General features: G+C 34.4%; 1 protein-coding gene across 1 annotated transcript in view; it reads left to right on the top strand.

The window, feature by feature from the left end:
- The window catches only part of TLL1 (tolloid like 1), a 244932-nt gene that overhangs the window by 119504 nt on the left and 98863 nt on the right, over positions 1-26565 (top strand). Inside the window, exons 2-7 of the mRNA XM_049772340.1 lie at positions 2898-3008; positions 7501-7581; positions 9714-9866; positions 11531-11648; positions 19737-19915; positions 25127-25232. Of these exons, the coding sequence (XP_049628297.1) occupies positions 2898-3008; positions 7501-7581; positions 9714-9866; positions 11531-11648; positions 19737-19915; positions 25127-25232 (748 nt within the window). The remainder of the gene's footprint in view (positions 1-2897; positions 3009-7500; positions 7582-9713; positions 9867-11530; positions 11649-19736; positions 19916-25126; positions 25233-26565) is intronic.

Genomic DNA, 26565 nt, shown 5'->3' with positions numbered 1-26565 from the left:
GAAGATGTGATATAGGCATGCATAGAACATTTATATAAATATTTAGCCACCAAAACATTGGATTCTTCACATTAACACAAACTTCTATAAATCTGAGTGTGTAATACATAGGTAAGTCAGAGAAAGACAAGTAGTACATAATTTCACCATATTTGAAATCTGTAAAATGATAAATCCAAGAAATCAAACAAATGAAAAAGTAAAACAAAACTCACACAATCATAGAAGAGGCTGGTGGTTGCCAGAGAGGTACAACGGAAGTAGGTGAAGTCAGTGAAGTTTAGAAAGAACAAACTTCCATTTCTATGTGTCATAGTGATACAGTGTGCAGTATGCTAACTGCAGCCAATATTTATTTTATGTTCGAAAGTGGTTGAAAGAGAAAACTCAAAAACTTTTCATTCCTTTGGATATGTACTAGCAAAAGTATGGTTGGTGATAGCATTCTAATTCTAAAGATTTTTCTGTCTATTGAATGTTATGCTACTTTGCAGTAATTTCTATTTTATTGTTTTGGGGGTGATGAGTATGTTTGTACCACACCCTTTGTTCCTTAGAGATTACTCCCAGCTCTGAGTTCTGAGCTCATTCCTTGTGATGTTCAGAAGTACCAATTTGTGCCAAGACCAAACCTGGCTCAGTCATGTTCAAGTGCTTTTGTCCTGATACTTTCTGGTTCCTAGTTTATTGCTTTTTAGCTCATGTCAGTTTTGTAAGAAGGAACCAAAGATGATACATAATCTTTTTTTTAATATTTTATTTAAACACCTTGATTACATACATGATTGTGTTTGGGTTTCAGTCATGTAAAGAACACCACTCATCACCAGTGCAACGTTCCCATCACCAATGTCCCAAATCTCCCTCCTCCCCACCCGACCCCCGCCTGTACTCTAGACAGGCTTTCCATTTCCCTCATACATTCTCATTAAATGTAGTTATTTCTCTAACTAAACTCATCACTCTTTGTGGTGAGCTTCCTGAGGTGAGCTGGAACTTCCAGCTCTTTTCTCTTTTGAGTCTGAAAATTATTATTGTAAGAATGTCTTTCATTTTTCTTGAAACCTATAGATGAGTGAGACCATTCTGCATTTTTCTCTCTCTCTCTCTGACTTATTTCACTCAGCATAATAGATTCCGTGTACATCCATGTATAGGAAAATTTCATGACTTCAGATGATAAATAATCTTAAAGGACAAACTTCTTATCAAAGCTGGAAGCATTTCACAGCTCTCAAGATTTAAGTTTAAGTTTCAGAACTGACCTGTTTTCTAAACTATTTACTGCTAAACTTCATTAATGTTCAAATTTGAATGTAGTAAACTAGTGAATTGGAAGCTATGAATTACATCACTTTTAAATACATTTATCTTCTTTTACTCTTGGTTTTATAAATAGATAAATTAGACAATTTTTAATGATTGGAATATTTAAATTTTTAATCATTTTAAATTTAATTTTAAATTTAACTTAATTTTAGTTATAAATTTAATTTCTTTTTTTTTTTTTTTGGTTTTTGGGCCACACCCATTTGACGCTCAGGGATTACTCCTGGCTATGTGCTCAGAAATCGCCCCTGGCTTGGGGGGACTATATGGGACGCCGGGGGATCGAACCGCGGTCCTTCCTTGGCTAGCGCTTGCAAGGCAGACACATTACCTCCAGTGCCACCTACCTGGCCCCATAAATTTAATATTTAATTTAAATTTTTAATTATAATTTTGAAGTCATTTGTCAGTGTTTTACAGTCTCTTGGTTTACTTTTTTAAACTTTGCTGTGTTACATATTATTATACTATTACATATAATATTCAGTAGTATTTAGGGATTAGATAATATGGTTTTGAGTTCAGATAAAGATGTCTTTTCCTTGCTAGTGTATATTTCCTTTAAAGAGAAACCACATGGGGCCGGGAAGATAGCATGGAGGTAAGGCATTTGCCTTGCATACAGAAGGGCGGTGGTTCAAGTCCCGGCATCCCATATGGTGCCCCGAGCCTGACAGGAGCAATTTCTGAGGGTAGAGCCAAGAGTAACCCCTGAGCGCTGCCAGGTGTGACCCAAAAAAAAAGAGAGAGAGAGAGAGAAACCACATACTAGTTTATACAAATTCCTGTTTTTCTCTAATGGTTTATAAGTTTTTGATTTATTAAGGGACATAAAAGACAGTTTTATAAAAGATAGTATTTTATGTCTTAGAATAATAACTTTGAAGCTCCTAAAATATAAACAGCACTATTTTTGTTATCAAAGAACTGAGTTCTAGTTGTTATCTAAATTAATGCTTACTTAATAATTTTGATGGTTATAGTTTATTCCAAACCAGACAAAGTCATGTTTAGAGAAAATGCATCATAAATGTATGAAATGTGATGAAGTTATCATAACAGTATAATTTTGTTTTAATTTCACTTGGCTTTATAAAGTTATCATATATAATATATATTATATATATAGGGGGAGCCACTACTTCCGCTATCACCATGTTTGCTTACAAGGATCCATTATTCATGTAGTCTTTCCTACAGATGTTCCCCTTTCTTATTAACTAGCTCATATTTCACTAATCTTTGAGTCATCTTGAATCAGTAAACATTCCTTTCAAAAAGTGGCTATATTTACATCTCCACAAATGTCAAAGTGAAAACATATAGGCTATGCTTACAGGTGCTTACATTATATGGTAACAACTTAGATATGTTCACTTATCTGTTAGGTTCATATATCTGACAAGTTACATAAATTAATTTATCATCTTATTAGTCCTCTAATAATACCTGCCAACATATCAATGGATCCCATTTTTATATATTAATAAATACTTTTGTGATTTTTCTATGCTTTAATTTTACTTTTAAAATATTTTACATTGTAATCAAATGTTTCTTCTTTTTAGCTGTATTTTGGGGTGATATTGCCTTAGATGATGAAGACTTAAATATATTTCAAATTGATAGGACAATTGACCTTACACAGAACCCATTTGGAAAACTTGGACATACCACAGGTATGGTTAAATATTGATTTAATTATATTTAATTTGGGTGAAATCTACTTTTAAAATGTCATGAATATTCTTTAGATCATTTTAATGTTCCATTTATTAACTTTGATTTTCTGAACACAAAAGGATTTTATTTGGAGAAGTATTTTGTTCATAGTTTTTACTTTATTAACAAATTTCTTAGGACAATATAATAGTGGCTACTATTAAGTAAAGTATTACTATTAAGTAAAGGTACTAGATCTTTTGTAAATGTTTTGGAGATATGAACTCTGAATTCAAATAGAAATTTCATGTATCATATTATTTATATGATAATATAATATTATTAGCAAACAAAGAGAGCAAGATTTAGATGGTTATACACTTTGACTAATCTCAGATAGAAAGGAAATGGCTATGTCAGTTCTGAAATGGCTAAATTTAATCTTCTGGAGGCCTGAGAATTAGCACAGTGGTAGGGCATTTGCCTCGCATGCAGCTGATTCAGAATGGATGGTGATTCGAATAACTGCATCCTATATGATCCCCTAGGCCTGCCAGGAGCAATTTCTGAGTGCAGAGCCATGTAACCCCATAGAGCCACCATGTGTGACCCCCCCAAAGCCAAATTTAATATCTTGAACATTTAGTTCATTATATTTAGTTGCTTGCATTTTAATATTTAGTTACAAATATAATAGTTACAGATACACAAATATTCTTTGTTGTTATTTTTTGTTTGAATTTTGGGTTACATTCAGCAGCACTCAGGAATTATTTTCCGGTTTTGCATTAAGGAGCTTCTTCTGTTGTGTTAGAAATAAAGTTCAAACAGTTCCTTTTGAAGGGTTATCTGTTGTGTTCAAGGGACCAAGTAAAGCCAGGTACTGAACTGTCCTCACAAATGCAAGTCATATGTTCTTCCACTTCATCCCTGGCCCAAGAGTACATTTTGATACTGAGAAAACAACTACATTATAGACTTACATTTTTTACTGTGCATTTATTTCACTTTGGCCAATTTGCTTCTTTGCAACTTCTGAAAAAAATCTCAAATGCATGTTAAATTTGATAAATCAGTACAACACCCATGAAAAGGTATTTCTACTTCTTTATTCAATATTGTTCTCTATGTAATGTTTATGCATTATGATAAATGTGAATGAACAAACATTTGAAATTAATTTCAGAAAACACAGTACCTTAGTATTAAATAGGTGATCATATACACTTTTGAGGAAGGGGAGTTTGGGACAAACCTAGTGGTGCTCAGGGTGACTCTTGACTCTATGCTAAGGGATCACTCCTGGCTGTGCTTGGGGGACTGGATAGGGTTCTGGGGTCAAACTCTGGTTGGCCATGTGCAGGGAAAGTGCCCTACCTGCTCTACTATGGCATTGGTCCCAGAAGGAATATTTTAAGAAATTCCATTATCATTGTCTCAGAAATTTATGTAAGTAATTTATGTAAAAATATCAAAGAAATTTGTTGAAAAGAGTTACATATGGTCCATAAAAATTGTATGCTTAGACCATTGCTATATGTTGTGAAAGTCTCTTCAGACACCAAATATTGAAGAAAAACTTTATTTTGTAGTGCAGTCAGACTTATAAGATCTACTAATTGACAACCTCTCTGTTTTTTAACTCTCATTTAACACTGCTATGGAGACAGGGAGTTCTGGACAAAAATAATCATCCCACTTAAACAAATTTTAGATTTAGGAGTTATATTTTCAGTCATCATTAAAATTTTATTAGCTATAAGAATTTGGGGAGACATTTCTTTAACTCCTTATTTCCTATTTCCTATTTTATTAGGGACATTCATTGTGATTTAAAAATATTAGTGCTTTTTTGTTTTTTGTTTGTTTGTTTGTTTGTTTTGTATTTGGGCCACATCCAGAGGCACTCAGGGATTGCTTTGTCTCTGCCTTCAGAAATTATACCTGGAAGGCTCAAAGGACCATATGGGTGCCAGGGATCAAACCATGTGAGATGATGCATCAGCCATGTGCAAGGCGATCATTCTACCTGATGTACTGTTACGTTGGCCCTAATCAATACTACTTTTACATTCATTTTTTCCCTTTTTTGGCGGGGTGTGGTTTTATTGAGGGACTAGTCTACTCTGTGATCAGGAAAGATCTCTGATGATACTCAAGATACCAGATTAGGCGCCAGGAATTGAACCAGAATCAGCTAGAAGCTGCTCCTTTAAGACTAGTGCTTTCCCTTCTATACTTATCTCTGGCCCTTTGAAAATTTACTTTTATAGTGCATGGGATCAATCTCAAAACTTTCTATGTGCAATCAATGCAAATGCCCTACTACTAAGCAATAGTCTGGCTAGTCATTTCTTTTTCTAATTGAATGTGGGACGATCTCAAGGTTTAAAGGATCTAGGGCCTGTCCTTTTGCTACTTAATCCATGAGGCCAAATGGTTCACTTCTTAGCCCATTGATTTGGGACACCTCAGGCCCAGCTGTACTACATGTGTTGACAGGGGAGGGGAAATAGTATTATATCAAGAGGTGCTCAGGAGACTATGAAGTTCCATGGATTGAACTGATGACTTTTACACATCCAGGGGTCTCAAACTCACGGCCCGCGGGCCATAAATGGCCCTCCGGACAACATTTTGTGGCCCTGCCCTAGAGGAACCTTTTTTTGTTTTGTTTTGTTTTGTTTTAGTTGTTTGGGTCACACCCCCCCAATGTTCAAGGCTTTCTACTTACTTTGCACTCAAGGATCACCCCGACTTTGCCTCCTGCGGCCTCCAGGTAAATTGAGTTTGAGACCCTAACCTAGGTTAGTCTCCTCCTCCAATTTTGTTGTTGTCTTTATAGTTTTGCTCTAAAAGAGTAATTGGAAAAAAATATTATTGTTGAGTATAAATAAATAAAAATTTCTAGTCATAAAAGTTTGCATCCAGCAAACCTTTGTTCAAATCCCTGGCTTATTTCAAATAAATTTAAAACCATACAATATTATCCAACATATTTTTGTTTTTGAGAATCTTTAATATTGTTCTTTAGATTTAATGACTCTTATATAATATTAACAAAACATTTCTTTTTTGTAAAATTATTCATCCGCATATATTTATGTTATATATTTATATATATGACATGAAATTTAATTGTTACATAACAATCATTCTCAACCCATAGATGCCATCCTTTAAAAATGTTTCTTCTAACTACTTAGGAATGAATATATTTAAGTATTACCTCATCTTTCTAAAATGTTCGATGAAAAAATTTCAGAAATTTTTCTCAAAGGGCACAGCAAAAATGTGACCATGTAATGCAAATAATTAAGAAGATTATTAGTCAGTGAAGAAGACTTTTACTTATTTTCCTTATAAGGGCTTCATTGATTTTTTTTCCTATAAGAGGCTTATATGGTAATAATTCGTATTCTGCTTTTTTTTCTTCATTAACTTCTGACTAGGTAATTTTATTTTCAATGCAAATTCAAAGAGGGTAACTAGATTTTAGAGGGAAATAGTTAAAAGTGAGAGAAAAGTTGTTTTCATAAATGTTTGGCCCTTTTTTTCCTCTTAGCCCAGAGAGACTCTGGGACCACAGGCACGCCTAATGGTACAAATTCTTTGTCACTTGTTCTGACTTCATTAATGATTATATTGGTTATACCACTTTATTTTTAATATTTGAGGAAAAGGGAAAACAGATGAAATTGGGAGAGAACATGACTAAAATCCTGGAATGAAATTCAGAGGGTCTGTTTTTTCATTTTATCAAATCTACCCTCCATTTTTTTTAACTTTCTGTAGGAAGTCACCTCTGTTATTTTTTATAATAAAATTACATATCCTTTTTTCTGCCTCTTCAGCTATAAAATGATTTACAGATCTTTTAATAAACTTTTCAGATCATATAGAGTAAGTATATTTTGCAGATAAATAGCCTTTGAATTAATGTAACATTTTCCTTATAACTAATAGAAATTGGTTTTTAAGACATTTTAAAGAGCTTGACTATCTATAATAAGCTGTGAGGTCATTTTAAAATATTTTTTTAATTTAAGCTTCAGGGAAAATTGCACATTATAACTTTGTTTTGATGTTTTCATTTCTAAGTGCAGATTTGCCTTTTGAAAACAGTTCACCACGGGGAATTAGCTGCAATGCAGTCAATGGGGCAGAGCCACTTGCCATCATCCTTTATCACACTTGGTGATGTCAAGGTCAGGGTGGATAAAATTGTCCTAGATTTTCAGTAGTTTACTCAATGGACATAAGCTCCAAACAGTTACTGAGCTTTCTCACTGGGTCTCTTCCATTTCCCTAACTTTAGTTTCCCAAATTCACTTTTTTGACAATTCTCATCCTTTTCTAAGGTTTGTAACTTTTTCTGACTCTTAACTGTTAGATTATATAAAAGCACATGCCTGAGAAATCAACATAGCCTGTTACTGTTGTTTTTCTTTTATAAACTCTAAAATGCTACAGTGAGATGAACTTACCTACTTAATTTTATTCTTTAAGGTGGATTTGGAGACCATGCTATGTCAAAGAGGAGAGGGGCCCTCTACCAACTTATAGACAGGATAAGAAGACTTGGCTCTGGTATATCCAAGTTAAAAATTGCTGATGCTTGATTTTCTGTACTGTAAATATTATTCTATTTAGATGTTATTGTTTGCTATCAGAATGAAAAAAAAATTTATAAATTTACACATGTATAGAGATTAAATATAGATTTAAATATAGATTATATATAATATATTATATCTATATTCTATATATAGATAATTATAGATTATATATTAATTAAACATATATAAAGAGTCCTTTATGTTTTTATTTTTGGTGGTCTATATTTGAAATATGTATTTAGGACAGTTGGGAAAATTGTAATATTTTTCACTTGTCAAAAAAAAAAAAGATTTTACTGGGCCTGGAGAAATAGCACAGCGGTGTTTGCCTTGCAAGCAGCCGATCCAGGAGCTAAGGTGGTTGGTTCAAATCCCAGTGTCCCATATGGTCCCCTGTGCCTGCCAGAAGCTATTTCTGAGCGGATAGCTAGGAGTAACCCCTGAGTACCACCAGGTGTGGCCCCAAAAAAACAAAACAAAAAAAACAAAACAAAAAAAATTTTACTTGTTAAAAATATATTAGTTACTACTATTCATAATGTTGGTGGTTGTTTCCAGTATATTTTGGAAGTCCCACAAAAGTACTTTTATCAAGCATGAAGCTCTATACATTTTAATTAAATGTTAAAATTCATGACTCATTATAGTGAACTAAAATGTGCTTAAAACAAATTGAAAAATTAGATTAAAATAAATTTGAGAATTTATCTTTTTTCTTCAAAAATGTAAATACAAGGAGCTGAAGAGATAGCACAGCAGCAGAGTATTTGTCTTGCATGCACCCGGTCCAGGATGAACAGTGGTTTGAATACTGGCGTCCCATATAGTCCCCTGCCTGCCAGGAGGGATTTCTGAGCACAGAGCCAGGGTAATCCCTGAGTGCAGCTGGGTGTGTCCCAAAAACAAACAAACAAACAAACAAACAAACAAAATTAAAGACAAGATAGATATATGGATAGTTCTGTGAATTGAGTATACAATTAGCATGGGAGAAACCTAGCATGGCATGATCTCTTCTGTGCATCAGGTACAACAGTTGAGCACAGAACTGTGAAAAGCACCTTAGGGTCACTGGGTCTGGCCCAAAATACCAACCAACAAACAAAAACAAATATATATATATATATATATATATATATATATATATATATATATAGTTAGGGAAACATATAAAAGTTACCTTTTGATTTATAATTAATATTTTTAGAATTGAATTTGCTGAAAATATTTCCTAGTTTGGTTGATTCTGGAGTCACTTCAAATGTATATACCAAAATGCCTTCAATTTAAAGATGATTAATTAAATATTTGAAAGTATATACTTACAAGCATAATTTTCTCCAAGCAGGAAACTTTGTTCCAATTATATTAAAAAGAGAATGTTAGGGCCTAAAATTTAACCTCAGGGTTATAAATTCTATAGTTTTTGAGTCAATAACTGATGGGAGGGAGACAATTTGTATTTATTGTGTAAAACTAATAAGAAAAATAATCATGCCAATTAAGAGAAAATGGAAACATTAAATAATATGAAGGAGCAAGAAGAAAAATTTATAATATAGATGAACATTGCTTCAAAGCTATCTGTTTCATACTAATCTGTCCAAGTTAGGACCTCTAAACTGATCTGTAAATCACGATGCCTTCTGCCTTTGAATCCAGAGGATAGGGACTGGAGAAAATTGATTGTCCAAAAAGTCAGAGACCACATCTGTTTTAGATGTTATTTCATTTATTTTTTTATATAATTGAGTACTCCACAATTTCAGGCTGTTCTATGAAATATCATTTCTTGTTTAAAGACTTATAGCAAGGGTAAGAAGAAGAATCTTGAATATGAGAGAACATTTTAAGCAATGGACATTCATCAAAATTTTCTCACAGAACATTAACCCACAGCGTTTTGACATAAAATATTTAAACAGTTCACTGTTTATTTTTCCAGGACGTAATAGGAGCAAAGATTTTCTTTAATGCATTTTTGACTTTAGGCATATTTATACAAGTATGTAAATAAGACATTTTAACTTTTGTCCTTGAAGAGGTAAATGATACCCTGACCAAGGACTTCTGTTTCACAGAATGTTTTAAATGTCACTGCAGGCTTGGAGAAAAACATCACAGTTAAGGGAAAAGCACCTCTAAAATTCTCAGGGCAAAATGAGAAAAATCGCTTTCCCAGAGCTGCTACATCAAGGACTGAAAGAATTTGGCCCGGAGGTGTTATTCCTTATGTTATCGGAGGCAACTTCACTGGTAAGGTAGTCCAGGAGTGTCTATTTGGATAAAACAATAATTATCATCACAGATTAAGTGGATATTTATATAAAACCTTACTACTGAAAATACAGCATGAAATGAAACGTGAGGAATGTTTCTTTCCCTTAAGTTGTTAGTTTAAAATGCCTTTACATTTGACAACAATCATTTCATCTTGAGTTAAACATCTAAAGTGTTCTTTTTGGCTCTTATGCTTTATTTTTATTTTATTATGTTGGGAGTGAGAGTGAGTTCCCAAGCAGTACTCTGAAGGTCCAGCTACTCCCCCAGTGATTCTCAGCCAGACAGATCAGTGGTTCAGTGCAGAAGCCTGAGGCTACTTGTCTTGAGGGGCCACACTCCAGCTGTGCTGGGGGTCTGTGGGGTCACATCCAGAAGTGCTCAGAGAACCTTATGGTGCTAGAAATTGAACCTGGCCATTACATGCACACCTAATCTTATGCATGTATACCTAAGCCACTGGACTTTCTCCCAACAGTTTGTTTTGATTTACAAACTTTTAAATATGGCCATTAAATTTAAACTTTGATTTCTCTTCAGCTGAAAGGACAGATAAAGGCTCTGCTCATAGAGCTTTGCACATACATGATTGTACTGATCATGAGCCTTTTGTATCTAAGGTCAATTTCTGTTCTTTACTTTTATTTATTTATTTATTTATTTATTTATTTATTTATTTATTTATTTATTTATTTTTGGTTTGGGGGCCACACCCGGTGATGCTCAGGGGTTACTCCTGGCTATGTGCTCAGAAATCGCTCCTGGCTTGGGGAACCATATGGGACCATGGTCTGTCCTAGGCTAGCATGGGCAAGGCAGATGCCTTACCGCTTGCACCACTGCTCTGGCCCCTGTTTTTCTTTTCCTTCCTTCCTTCCTTCCTTCCTTCCTTCCTTCCTTCCTTCCTTCCTTCCTTCCTTCCTTCCTTCCTTCCTTCCTTCCTTCCTTCCTTCCTTCCTTCCTTCCTTCCTTCCTTCCTCCCTCCCTCCCTTCCTTTCTCCCTCCCTCCCTCCCTCCCTCCCTCCCTTCCTCCCTCCCTCCCTCCCTCCCTCCTTCCTTCCTTCCTTCCTTCCTTCCTTCCTTCCTTCCTTCCTTCCTTCCTTCCTTCCCTCCTTCCCTCCTTCCCTCCTTCCCTCCTTCTTCCCTCCTTCCCTCCTTCCCTCCTTCCCTCCTTCCCTCCTTCCTTCCTTCCTTCCATCCTTCCTTCCGTCCTTCCTTCCTTCCTTCCATCCATCCTTCCTTCCTTCCTTCCTTCCTTCCTTCCTTCCTTCCTTCCTTCCTTCCTTCCTTCCTTCCTTCCTTCCTTCCTTCTTTTTGGGGCCACATGTGGCAGTGCTAAGGAATTATTCCTGGATCTGTGCTCAGATATAACTTTTGTCTGTGCTCACAGGACCAGATGAGATCCTGGGGAATCAAACCTGGATTAGCTATATGCAAGGGAAATGCCTTACCTACTAAACTATCTCTCTGGCCCCAGTTTCTGTTTAATAGTGACTCCTTTGTGGGCTCTAAAAAGTTGATGACTGCAGTGACGTCTGAACTTCCCAGCCAGGCACTAACTGGAGATTCCAGAAGTACTGCAGAATTTCTGCACCGGCAAATGGATATTTGTTGATGACTGATGTGACATTTTTTTCCAGGCAACCAGAGAGCCATGTTTAAGCAGGCCATGAGACACTGGGAAAAACATACCTGTGTGACGTTCATAGAGAGGAGTGATGAAGAGAGTTACATTGTATTCACATATAGGCCCTGTGGGTAAGTAGAACAAGAGAAGTATTTAAATAACTTTAAAAGGGAAAAGAAGTTCTTGAGTATGATTTATTTCTTTTTCCTCCATTTTTATTTATTTACTTATTTTGGATTTTGGGGCCACATCTGGCAGTGCACAGGGGTTATGCCTGGTTCTGTGCTCAGGAACCACTCCTGGTGGGCTCAAAGGACTACATAGGATTCTGGGGATGGAACTCAGGTCGGCCACATGCAAGGAAAGCATCCTACCCACTGTGCAATAAATCTGGCCCCTGATTCTTTTCCTAATAGTTGTTAATTTATAATATTTTTCAGTAATATAGTGAATTTTGGAGGTGGGATTTAGACTGTGTGCTGTCTAAATTCATGCAGTACATTCTCCTGCTATCCATCACGTCTTCCTGGATTCCATTTATGTTCCATGTCAGTTTCTCTGTCTTTCCACATCTTTGTTATTCCTCTCGTGTCCTAATTCAAATATTTTCTGCATTCCTCTCTTGTTCTAATCTAAATGATTTTTCTTTTCTTTTCTTTCTTTCCTTTTTTTTTTTTTTTTTTGTATTTTGTTTTTTTGGGCCACACCTAGTGACACTTGGGTTACTCCTGGCTATGCGCTCAGAAATTGCTCCTGCCTTGGAAGACCATATGGGACACCTGGGAATCAAACCACAGTCTGTCCTAGGTTAGTGTATGCAAAGCAGATGCCATACCACTTGTGCCACCGCTCCTGCCCCATATATTTTCTTTTTAAATTCTTTTGGTGACTTTATTTAAAATGTTTTTATTTAGGAGCTGGAGTGGTGATATAAGCAGAAGGGTGCTTGCCTTGCACGCTCTAACATAGAACAAACCATGGTTCGATCCCCAGGTGTCCCATATGGTCCCCGAAGCCAGGAGTAATTTCAGAGCACATAGCCAGGAGTAACCCCTGAGCTGGTGTCACCAGGTGTGGCCCAAAAACCAAAAAAATTATTTAAAGCATTGTTATTTACAAAGCTATTGACAATAGTTTTAGACATGGAGTGCTTCAGCACCAATCTCACCAACAGTGTCAGTTTCCCTCTACCACTGTTCCCAGTTTCCATCATTTACCTACTCCTTGTACCAGCCTGCCATCATAATAAGCAGCTTTTAAAGTTGGGTTGTTAATGTTCAGGTCTTCTGATTTCAATGTTGTTGACTCTGTGGTTTAGATATTTAGTTCTCTCCTTCCTTAACACCATCAATGCACCTAAATCCTTTGACCTCATCTTGCCTCACCAGTTCACAATATTCAGCTGTAGCTATTAATTGGAACAAACTACTACACTGCTTAAGATCCTTTGGTGTGTCTTTCAGCAGGAAGATAAAATATGTTATCTTGTTTTTTTGTTTTTGTTTTTTTGGTTTTTGGCCCACACCCGGTGGTACTCAGAGGTTACTCCTGGCTGTCTGCTCAGAAATAGCTCCTGGCAGGCACGGGGACCATATGGGACACTGGGATTCGAACCAACCACCTTAGGTCCTGGATCGGCTGCTTGCAAGGCAAACGCCGCTGTGCTATCTCTCCAGGCCCAAAATATATTATCTTAACACAATTTTTTTTGATAACGTTAAAATACTGTGAATTTTTTCTCCACCCTCAAGAAATTCTTTCCTTAAGTGTTGGCCCTCATTCTCCACCCTAGTTATTGATTCACATCTCAAGCTGAATTTTATAATCTCAGCTTTCCCTGCTAAGTTTTAATTAAAATTAATTTAATGAATGATTCATTGATAGTTCAGCAAACAAGGCACTTTCCTGTACATGGCGCATCCAGGTTTGATGTGCAGTACCAACTATGCTCTTCTAAGCCACACTAGGATAGATCCTTGAACACAGAGTAAGCCCTGAGCTCTGTTGTATGTAACCCCCAAATGAAAACTAAAATAAATCAACACCCTAACAACAACAACAACAACAAAACCTAATCTATCTTGTAAAAGTTTCCAAACTTTTCTCTATATTCCCAATTAATTGGAACTCATTTAAATATTTTATCTATTCACTTTGAATTTTTGTGCACTAGAAGTACTTAAGATGTATTACCAGGCTTGGAGAGATAGCACAGCGGTGTTTGCCTTGCAAGCAGCCGATCCAGGACCAAAGGTGGTTGGTTCGAATCCTGGTGTCCCATATGGTCCCCTGTGCCTGCCAGGAGTAACCCCTGAGCACTGCCAGGTGTGGCCCCCAAAAAACAAAAAAAAATGTATTACCTCCATTATATAATATAGGAACCACATGTTCTTGGATTTACTGTAGTAGTATTGCAACAACAGTGAATTCAAGTGATGTACTAAGTTCCTCTGTAAAAGTTCCCATTATTGCAGATAATGATTTTCCTAATGGTGTTCTTTTAATTTATTCCATTTATTATTTGTGGAAGGAATATTTTATAAAGAAGTATATATTATTTGTTATTTTAATGTTTATATTAATTTCCATCTATATGGATAAATAAAATAAATTCATATGTTTTTAATAACTATGAAACAGAAATATGTATATTTTATATACATAGGTATGTGTGTGTATGGTTTGGGACTACACCTGGAGGTTTCAAGATTTTTTATTTTTATTTCTTCTATTTCTAAAAATTTTGTGTGAGATGCCAAAGGCCACACCTTGCATGTTGTTACTTTTGGTGGGACTCGGAGAACCATATGAAGTGTTGAAGGTCAATCTATGGTCAACCGCATTCAAGGCACTACTCATTATATTATCCATATATCCCCTGGAATATACACATTTTATTAAATATTGGAATGAAGGCATTATCTCATCTAGATATGTTCTATAAACTTTCTTTGAATACTAACTTAAAATCATAGTGGGTTTTTATCTTAGATCTATTTCAGAGTTATTATAAAAGCTTAATTATATATATTTTTGGATGATGACATAATTTTGTAGCTATGATTTACTCAAATGATGTTTCATTCTAAATTACTCTTATTTTAGTTTTGGTTGCATTTGAAATTCCTCCTAGTTTTTTATTGCCTGTTTAGTGTTTAAAAGGTCCAAATCTAGACTGTTCTTTTTTTTTTCTGGTATCAAACAGGAATGAATATAGCTCAGCTTGCATATATCTACATACATAATTTATTCAAATCAGTTCATCTTTCTTCTTTCCCATCCTATTTTAAAAAGCAAAATATTTAGAGTTCCAAATCATTTGCTATTTTACTGCTCAGTTTCTGTTTGTAACAAATTCATATGTATATTTTCTTGATCTAATTTGGCACTTGCTAAGCTAATTTTCCCCAATTACTCTGTTTGGTTCAGAATATTTTCTTCACCTAGAAAGAGTAAACTTGCTATCTTTCTTTTTGACCTATGGAATTCTTTAATATATTTTATTCTTTCTATTTTTAAAGTTTTCGTGTGAGAGACCGAAGGCCACACCCTACATTGTTCAGGGCTTACTCCTGACTCTGTGTTCAGAGATCATTTCTGGCAGGCTCAGGGAATCCTATGGGATGATGGCGATTAAACCCAGATCAGTTATAGTGTGACAAGTGCCCTACCCCACTGTATTACCACTTTGGCTCCTATTCTCTTCATTATTTAGCTACCCATACTAGAACTTTGTTTTGCCTGAAGCTATGACAGTCACAACTTCTCATTCACCCATTGGTCTCCATCAGTGATGAGGGTACGAAATCGATCTCTGTTTTTTTTTTTTTTCATGATACATGATACACATAATACTGCCTTACTTGTAGATAATTAAGAAAGTATCAAATTTCCACATGGCAATTAAAAGCTCATTATAGGTAATATTAAAATAATGTGAAAATTTAAAGTAGAACTCAAGAATGAGTATTTCAATGATTTTAAAACTCTTAAATCCACTCTCAAAATTAGATTTTTGATTTTATTCATGAGTATATTTATGACTTTTATAATCATAACATTGGCTTTTGGTGTATTTTGATTTTGTATTTTTTAAATATATTTTTGGGCCACACATGACATTGCTCAGGGGGTTACTCCTTGTTCTGTTCTCTAGAAATACTCCTAGGGGGCTCAGGGATGGGATACTTATGGGATGCCAACAATCAAGCCTGGCTGGGTTTGCTGTGTGCAAGGAATATGCCTATCTACTATGCTATTGTTCCAGCCTCAACTTTTGGTGGTATTTTCATATGCGTTTTGCAGTTTACATTTTGCTCTATAATTCTATTTTCAGGAATAGAATGACATATTCAGTAGGAATTGATTTTTGATGTGCTATGCATTCTTACCATTTTATGATTTTATTTTATATAAAATTGCTAATTTTGAAACAATTTCATGAAAGAATTATTTCATCATTATGGAATTTTAGGGTTCTATTAGATTACATTTGCATCTCATGAGTTTTAACTGCTAAAGTGTCTGGCAGTTAGGATTACACAAAATATTAAGGGGTTTCTAGAATAAGAGTCATATGTTAAATGTTTAACATTCCTATTGGACTATAATATTGTGTCTTTTATCTTCTAATAGCTGTGGCATATAATATAGAGCATTTATAATGCATATCTCTTGAATATGGAGAGACTCTAAGGAGGTGTCATTGATATTGATGACAACATTTATGGGTTCTATTTCTAGCTTTAGAAGGCAAATATTGTTTTATACTTCATATCACTTTTAGCATTTTGATATAACTTATCTCTTGAGTTACCTTACTTTTAGCTTTTGAAATTTTGAAAATTCAAAGCTAAAGTAGCCATGTGGAGTTATTAAACATGCTCATATTAGTTAGAATATTTGTATTTTCCTTATTACTGTAATATAGTCAGACTTCATTAAACAAACATATATTTATCAAATGCCTAATTTCATATCCAGTATTCTGCAGGTAGTAAAATGATACAAATTTTAAAAAGAAAGTGCTAAATTTTGCTATTTGTCTTCAGTGAATTTTATATTCTTAAGTAGAATTATAATTATACATTTATGTTTCTTTTTATGTACATCTCTATATTTTTTGTTTTTTGTTTGTTTGTTTTGGTTTTGGGCCGCACCCGGTGATGCTGAGGGGTTAATCCTGGCTATGTGCTCAGAAATTGCTCCTGGCTTGGGGGACCAGATGGGATGCCGGGGGGATCAAACACCTTACTGCCTGTGCCACTGCTCTGGCCCCACATCTCTGTTTTTTGTTTTGTTTTGTTTTGTTTTGGGGTCATACCCAGTGATGCCCAGGGGTTACTCCAAGCTATGTGCTCAGAAATCGCTCCTGGCTTGTAGGACCATATGGGATGAAGGGGGAATGAACTGTAGTCTGTCCTAGGCTAGCACCTGGTTCGTCCTAGGCTAGCGCTGGCAAGGCAAGACACCTTACTGCTCCGCGCCACCACTCTGGCCCCTATCTCTATGTTTTATTAACATTCATGTGCATGTTTTCTATGTTTCTTTTATTTTTTATTTACCTTTAATGGGACATATGCTTTAGCTCTGTCTATATTGGAAAGATGTCTAAATTGTCTATATACATGTATTAGTGTATAGCTTACTATCAAGATGATTATTATTAGTAAAATATGAAATAATTTTGTAACAGAAGTTTGATTTTAAGTTAGGAATTACATAATTTTATTTATTAACTTCATTTATTAAGTAAACTTATATAGTATAATATCATCTATCTTATATTATCTCTTTTACTAGTCTAAGTAGTTTCTTAATCTTTCTTTTTTCCCATTTAAGGTAATTTATAAGGATTTCCAAAACAACCATATAATTAATGCAGAATTAACTAATTTGGCTATTTTCTAGATTTTGCTTTTTAAGTTGTTTAACAATCTCTGATCAATTTTTTATAAACATTATAAAAGTTGTTACTTAAACATTCTAAACTTGTTGAATTTTCATTTATTGCTACTTTCTGCACTAACTTTCGAACTGAGGACATATAATTTATTTTATGATGTTTTCTCTTTACAAGGAGGTACCAGGGATTGATTGTAGATAAACTGCAGGAAAGACAAGTATTGTGCCTGCTGTATTGACCCTCTTCATTGTCCGTTATCTTCATTACTTGCTAACCACTAGCATTATTTCTCTCCTGCCATTTTTATATCTGTTCTTTCGATGAAAAATCAGAAAAGGTGGTTGGTTTCTGGTGCTATAATTTAATTCCCATCTATTAAAGTCTAGCAATTTACTGATCTCTATTGCTGTCATAGAGGATCCTATATTTTAATAGGAACCCTAATTATTAAAATATTAATTACATTAATTACTTACATTTGTGATTATAGTAAACATAGTATTGTATTGTTTAGAAATTAGTAGAGATTACGTTTACCCACATGCTCTTTGCACATGTGTGCACAAGCACACTCATAAATGCATGTGGAAGGGATGGAGATATAGTACAGTGGATATGGCATTTGTATTACATGCAGCTGATCTGGTTTCGATCTCCAGCATCCCAATGTCCCCTCTCCCCCGCCTACCTGAGCATTGTCAGGAGTGATTCATAAGTGCAGAGTCAGAGTAACCCCTGAGCATCATTGGAGTGGCTCCAAATCAAACAAACAAAAAACCCAAAGAAACTAAATAGAATTTCCAAAACTAGAATAGACACATTAAAAAGCCAGAGAGTTAGTAGAAGGCATAAGACACTTAAGACAGTTGCCATGCATGACACCTGGTGATCTCAGGAATCACATATGGTCTCCTACGAGCACCAAGAGTGATTCCTGAGCACAGAGCTAGTAAAAAAAAACCCTAAGTTCCACTAAATGTGTCCTAAAAAGAAACAAAAATTTTGTTAAGTACATTTAAATATGTCAATAAATTGGGAATGTTTGGAGATGTGTCAGACTTAACAGGCTTTGCATGGACTGTATGGTCCCCTTAGCATGTCTGGAATGCTACGAGGCTTTGGGGACAGACACTGAGCACCACTGAGTATATTCACAAAAGCCAAAAATAGACAAACAACTTTAGGCCATTTTTCAGAATGATTCTTGGGATTATTCACATTCTGATAAGCAAGAATATTTTTTCTGAAGGTGAAGTTGAATCACAAATATCAGCATAACCATTAGATTTAATATCATAATTCAACCAAATGTCTATTTAGTTAACCATTACCTTAAACTATTCCTGTTTAAAAACTAATTTTGTTTAACTGTCTTCTTTTAAGTTTTCATGTTTATTTTTCCACATGAGTAGGAAAAGTAATACCTTTTTAGATTAATTATCAGATTTTTAAAATTATTTTTATTTTTTGTTTGTTTTTTGGGTCACACCCAGAAGTGCTCAGGGGTCACTTCTGGCTCTATGCTCAGGAATCGCCCCTGGCAGACTCGGGGACCATATAGGATGCTGAGATTCTAACCACCGTCCTTCTGGACGCAAGGCAAATACCTTACCTCTATGCTATCTCTCCGGCCCCAATTATCAGATTTTTTAACTAAATTTTTTAAAGAAGAAAATTAAATTCGGGGTAAGTTAGTGATAGCACAGCAGGTAGGGCATTTGCCTTGCATGCTGCTGACCTAGGACGGACCTGGGGTCAATCCCCAGTATCCATATCGTCCCTCAAGCCTGCAAGGAGCAATTTCTGAGTACAGAGCCAGGAGTAACCCTGAGCACCACTGTGTATTGCCCAAAAACCAAAAATAAAATAAAATAAAATAAAATATTTTTTCATAAGTATCTACATTTTTGTATGTAAATGTTAAAATAAAAGATTATTACCTCATAGCATTTTTGTCCAAAGTGGTGACTTAAATAATTTGCATATTGTGAAAATAATATTTAGACATAAATAGGAATTTATATATCTTTAATTTTATTTCTCTGTAGCACCTTGTCCATTGGAAGTATTTTATGTTCTGATTTGTCTTCTTACTAATCCTAAAACTAATTAATGGCAAATATATGGATCAGTAACAAACACATGCCTATTTGGATACATTTATTTTACAAAAATTACCAGGACACTAAAAATAAACTGTCATTGTTAATGGAGGGCTGTTCTGTCTCCACATGGAATAAAGAATTACCTGCAATATTATATTAATACTGTGTCACCCTGTGTACCAGCATCTCCACTTTCTATTTTTTTCCAGATGCTGTTCCTATGTAGGTCGGCGAGGAAATGGACCTCAAGCAATTTCTATTGGCAAGAACTGTGATAAATTTGGAATTGTTGTTCATGAATTAGGCCATGTGATAGGCTTTTGGCATGAACACACACGACCAGACCGAGATAACCATGTAACCATTATAAGGGAAAACATTCAACCAGGTGAGAGAATTTGGAATGTGTTGGTTTTCAGGTTGACTGGGGGTATCTTTGAATTGAATTTTTAAAAATTATCATTTAGCTTCCTAAAAATTGTGAACTGATAACTTGATGTTTTTGGATCAACATTTTGTTTTTGTTTTTTCAGACCACACCTGTTTGATGCTCAGGGGTTACTCCTGGCTAAGCACTCAGAAATTGCCTCTGGCTTGGGGGGGGGAACATATGGGACACCAGGGGATCAAACAAACCGTGGTCCTTCCTTGGCTAGCACTTGCAAGGCAGATACCTTACCTCTAGCGCCACCTCGCCAGCCCCTTGAATCAACATTTTTGTTGGAAACATAGTAATTGTGTTCAATTGAATTTTTTCTTCCAACTACTGAATGATTTTATGTAATTTTAGACTAGTTTTAGCTGTTATATTTCCTAATACGGAAATGTGTCTTCCAAACATGAATGTAGACTTTGGAACCATAAATTAATTTTATTAAAGGTTTCTTTTTAAGAAGAATTTTTTAATATTTAGTTCTATAATTTATATTGTAGGGATTTAGAGAGGATTCAGGATTTGCTGTGAATGTGCTGCTACTATAGGGATCTGTATAATACTGGGGACCATTTCTGGAGAAAATTCCAGGATATGAATCATTCCCAAATTGTATAAATAATTTCTTTGATATTTTCTTCAATTGAACTACAATAATGATAAATTATCAAAAAATAAAGGGTTTCACTAGTTAATCACATATGATGATTAAATAAGTACATGACATCTGGTCGTCAATACATATAGACTCATATTAAAGTCTTATCTTTGTGGTAACTTTCAAAAATGTACAGGGGTCATTTCAGTTGTCAGAAGCAAAATCCTTTTGTTTAAAATGTTCTATGAGTTGAGATATAATTCAAACATAAGCAAATCTATTTAAAAATATTTTTTTATTTCTTTATTTAAGAACAATTTTACAAACAATGAATTCAGTAAGATTTCTGATAATGAATAAATTTAATCTATGTATTTAGCATCACATAGTTGATACCATTTGTTGAGGCACAATTAAATGTTTGCTATTATGTACTGAAAAATACAAGCTCAAAGGTATGTGCATATCCACATATGAGTGCAGGTTAGTGTGAAAATATGTGAAAAAAACCATATGTTGAGAACAGTGTAGAGTCCAAGTAGACATGGAAAACATGCCTTGATAAGCCAAAGAAGATATCACCTAAGGCTTATTTAGAAGTAAGATAAAAGAGTTATAGCATATACAGAAAAATTGCAAACTCCAAGCTAAAAAATAATCATGATAAAACATAAAATCATTCAAATTTGAATCAATTTCAGTGTCCACTATTGACTACCCAGAAAGTAATAAGTGGAAGGCAAGTTGGTAATGACTGAGGGATCTTATAACATAAGAGAACCTTCCATGGGCAAGGCAAATATTTAGATTTTTATCTTCTAACTATTAGGGAGCAATTGAACAATTTGGGGACTGAAGAGATAATATAGCTAGTAGGGTGTTTGCAAGTGGCTGAGCTGAGTGAGATCCCTAGACTCCCAGGGCCTGCCAGAACTGTTCCATAAGTGAAGAGTCAGGAGTAAGCCCTGAGCACTTCTATGAATGATTCCTGAGTTGCAGAGTGAGGAGTGAGTGCTGAGCAGCACCGAGGATAGCCACAAAAGGTCAAAGAAACAAAAAAGATTAAATAAAAACTAAATGTTTTTATTATTTTATTATTATTTTATTATTTTTTATTTTTTAATTTTTTATTATTTTATTATTAAAATGTTTGTGTGGGGCCGGGCGGTGGCGCTAAAGGTAAGGTGCCTGCCTTGCCTGTGCTAGCCTTGGACGGACCACGGTTCGATCCCCTGGTGTCCCATATGGTCCCCCAAGCCAGGAGCAACTTCTGAGCACATAGCCAGGAGTAACCCCTGAGCGTTACTGGGTGTGGCCCGAAAAAAAACTAATTTATATTTTAAAAATTTATTCATTTGTAAAAATAATTAGCTGCTAATGTGCAAGTATGTGTGAAAGAATAACCTGAAGTAAGGAAAATATGTTAGGGTTTAAATAAGTCTTTTTCAAAAAGAAGCAATTTAGTACTTTATTAAATTGGTGTATATCAAAAAGTATTTTTCAAATAAAACATAACATAATGCATTTTTCAAATGCACTGTAAGAGAAATGTGTTCATTTGATGATAAATTTCAAGGCACTGTATGACCAACTAAACTAAGAATATGGATAATGCAACTGATTTTGAGAGCTAGACAGACAAACCATTGCTTTTATTAAGCATGATTTTGAATTTGAGAAGCCTTTACATGACCCAAATAGAGATATTTAATAGCCAAAGTAGAAGAGAGACTACATATTATATATGGAATATAGGAATCGAACAGTAAAGTTGATTTTCTTGGAAAAAGTTGATTGGATAAGATAAAATTGACAAAATGGGGACATATTTAAGCATTAAAAATATTGAAAAATAAGCAGTTTTGGCATAAAATAGAGTCAGTGGACTATGATACTCCTGGAAAAAGAACATTTAAGAATAATGAAATAAGCAGGATTGTTTGATATTCAAGTGGAGTACAGAAAGTATAGAGATTTCCTCCACTATATAGATCTAGAATATTTCTCTGAAAATGTTTTGTGAGTCAGAAGAGTATAAAACTGAGGAAGCAATGGGCATCAGATTATTTAAAATAGTTTTTGGGATTTCAGGTCCCCTAAAGACAACTTAGAAAATTGTAGTATGCTGTGTGAAACCCAAATATCCAAGTGGGAATACTGTGATAGAGTACATCTGTATAAACGAGTTCAGGGAATGGAACAGGGCTAGTCTTGTTACTGGCAGCTAAATCAACACTGAACACTTCACTTACGCTTTTTGACTTTTGTTTTGAAAAGGAAAATATTTTTGGATATGAGTTTGAAAAAAAAAACACCCAACAACAACAAAACTCTGGATATGAGCTTGCAAAAAACAACAGCAACATCAAAACCCAAACAGATACTAAATTAGGTATTTCATGAAGATGAAATGCCGATAACACAATATCTATAATCTAACATCTGAGTCATTATCAAGGATTCTTTTATACTTTATAGCAAATGGAGAGAAATGAAGAGAAATTTTTTGGAATTAATTACTATAGTATATATAAGTTTACAAATAATTTTCTCTGTCAAATATTTACTATATGGACATAAAACTTGCAGAGAGTAACTTTCAAGGATGATTTGTGAACTTATAAATGATCCTTGTTAAAAAATAGATATGCGCTAAAACAAGCCAGAAAGAAATTATGTGTGTAGCATATGGGCTGGTTAATTGCTTAAAAATAATATTTTGTGTGAGCTCATTGAAAGTTGGAATAACGTACTTTAATCTGAATATTAAAACACTATCTGAGGCTAAGAGATAGTACAGCAATAGGGTATTTGCCTTGCATGAAGCAAGGTTGTCAGCACTTTATGTAGTCCTTCATTCTTGCCAGGAGTTAACTCTGATTGCAGGCCCTGGAATAAGCCATGACCACCACCAAATATGACTTCAAAACAAACAAACAAAAAAGAATACTGAGTCACTTTAATAGTTTCTGTCACTTAAGACTGTTTCTCTCACTCTCTGTGCTATGGTAATATACCAAATTTCTTATCACATTTATGGAGCTATTTTACTCAGTAGTATTACTCGTTTATTTTCTTTTGGGAAACTTTACTCATATATTGTTTTATATTTAGTATGATATGACAGTTGTAATAACTGAACAAGTAAAATGAATATTGCAACAGTCCTGTTTTTAGTTCTAACCCTGATTTTGGAATTCTAATAGCTTAGAATTGATAGTTAAATAATAATAGTTATTAGAATTTAATAGTTCTTGATGTTTCAGAACTTATATTTTCTTTATTATTTTTGAGTTATTTTTTGGGAGCACACCCTGCAGTGCTCAAAGGGGTTACTCCTGTATCTGTGCTAAGGAATCACTCTTGGCTCGAGGGACCACATGGGATGCTGGGAATTGAATCTGGGTACAAGATGAGCACCCTACCAGCTATATTAACATAATTCAACCCCTGTTTTAAAGTTATATAAACAAGCAATGAAAGCAGCTTGTTTAATTGCAAAAGCTGAATTTCAAGAAACTATACCCATGCGAAAATTTTGTGCCTTTGAAACTCTTTTTTTTTTGTTTTGTTTTGTTTTGTTTTTTTTTTTCGGGCCACACCTGTTTGGTGCTCAGGGGTTATTCCTGGCTAAGTGCTCAGAAATTGCCCCTGGCTTGGGGGGACCATATGGGACACTGGAGGATCGAACCATGGTCCTGATCCTTGGCTAGTGCTTGCAAGGCAGACACCTTACTTCTAGAGCCACCTCGCCGGCCCCAAAACTCTTGATTAACATTAACTTTGTATTTTTACTTTTCAGGAAATAATAATGCAGGTATATGTGGAGAGTTTGAAAAACTTAGTAAATGAAGATGCACATTAATTAAAAAACTTAAGAAAAGTAGAAAAAAAACTAAGTTCAGATATGTATTAGTTTTTAATAAAAATCTTCCAATATGCTCCTTTTTGTTATATCATTTAAATATATAATATAGCTTTTTATATTTATACTTTTACTATATCTTTATTTTGGAGTAAAACTTGGTGCTGATATTTTATCTTTGTTGACAACACCAGAGCTAAATACTATGCTATTGTGTGTACATGCAAATGCCATTATTTAACATTTTTCCCAGTGATTAACAGAAAATGGTATAAGTCAAGTAGGAAGTTATAAAATTTTTGTTTTGACAGATGTAGTCATATGAGAAAGGTAGAAAACTTATTAAATAAAGACATATTTTTTCCTGCAGTACTAAAAAACAAAACACTAAGAGCTTATATAAACAAATATTTTGAGAAACTTAAATGACATATGTAGAAAACAAATGCAAATTATGCTGTTAGAAATTTATCTTCTTGGAAGGAATGAAATTATTAGTAGAATTCAATATTACTCTTCCCACACTCTAATAAATATGTACAGTGATATTAGATGTATCTGCTCTTGTACATCTTGGACATTAGTATGTCATTTTAATTAACAAGAAGATCACCATTATACAAAGAGCAGATAGAGATTTAAGATGGACTCTTACTTTCACTGTTCAAAAATTCTTGAACTGCTATTTGTACTTCATTCTTAGGCCAGGAGTATAATTTTCTGAAGATGGAACCCGGAGAAGTGAACTCACTTGGAGAGAGATATGATTTTGATAGCATCATGCATTATGCCAGGAACACCTTCTCAAGGTTGGAGTCTCAGGTTATACCTTTTGACTTTTAATTCCTCTACTTCGTTTCGCTCCTCTCAAAGCTTTGTTTCACTTTAGGACTAGAATCACTTTTCTTTTTCTTTTTTTTTCCTTTAAAAATGTTTTATGTGGTTCTGTCAGAAGAAAAGAAAAAAAAAGGAAAAAACAGGGGGCACAATTTAAACAAGCAAAAAAGGGAGGAGTCCTTCTAAAGGCTATATATATCAATGTAAGAGAAGAAAGGGAAAAAGGAAGAAAAACTTAACAATAAGACAAAAAATCAAGAAAACAAACAAATAAAAAAAAGCACCACAGCAATAAGCACCACAGCAATAAAGATAACAACCAAACAATAACCATGGTCCCAAGATAAAAAAACAAAACAAAGTACACACACATACACAAACAAAAAAACAAAGCAACAACAACAATAACAAAAATTAAATTTTTTGCATAGGCACAGGAAATATTGGGGAGATTAGAAAGGAAATTCCCTTGGCCGAAGAGATACAGGGTTCTCTACCCTTGAAGTATACTGTCATGGGAATAACTACAGGCTCCATACATGCTCTTATTCTCTCCCCTAGGTCCTTTTGTGATGTATGGAAATTTTCTCCTTAGTCATGGATGATAAAATCAGGCCTCTGTAACTAGAGATCTTGGTATTTTCACAGGTCATAGGATGGAGTCTAGGATAGAATCTTTTTTTATGGTAGAATCACTTTTGAGATAAATTCAGAAGGTACAAAAATCTTTATACATTTTAGTACAGTTTTTGGGTTGATACGTTTTGCTAGCTTCAGGAAATTGAGATTTTTAGACAGATTTTTTTGCATATCAAAATATATCTTTATTTCTCTTATTTTTATTAATATCTTTATTTAAACACCTTGATTACAAATATGATTGTTTTTGGGTTTCAGTCATGTAAAAAATATCCCCGTTCACCAGTGCAACATCCCCATCACCGATGTCACAGATCTCCCACATCCTCACCTCACCCCCACCTGTACTCTAGACAGGCTATCTACACTGAGAACTATCATAGCAATGTGAATGAATGAGGGAAATAGAAAGTAGTAGTAAAGACATATTTCTATATTTCTTAGTAATAAATAAACAACATAAACATTTAAACTATATTAAAGTATAATGTTTCTAAAGTATAAAACATTAAGTGAATGTGAATACCAAACCAAACAGTATTTTAATAATAAAGAATTAATTAATGAAAATTAAGCATTCTGAAGTTGAATAGACTCCATGATTGTTAAATCAAAATGTTGTTCCTTCTTTGCTAAATTTTTACAATTTGTAAAATTTGATGATTA

Source organism: Suncus etruscus, chromosome 4 (genome assembly GCF_024139225.1).
Source record: "Suncus etruscus isolate mSunEtr1 chromosome 4, mSunEtr1.pri.cur, whole genome shotgun sequence".
NCBI classification, from domain to species: Eukaryota; Metazoa; Chordata; class Mammalia; order Eulipotyphla; family Soricidae; genus Suncus; species Suncus etruscus.
Note: the sequence above shows the minus strand (reverse complement) of the source record. Positions and strands in the feature narration are given on the sequence as shown.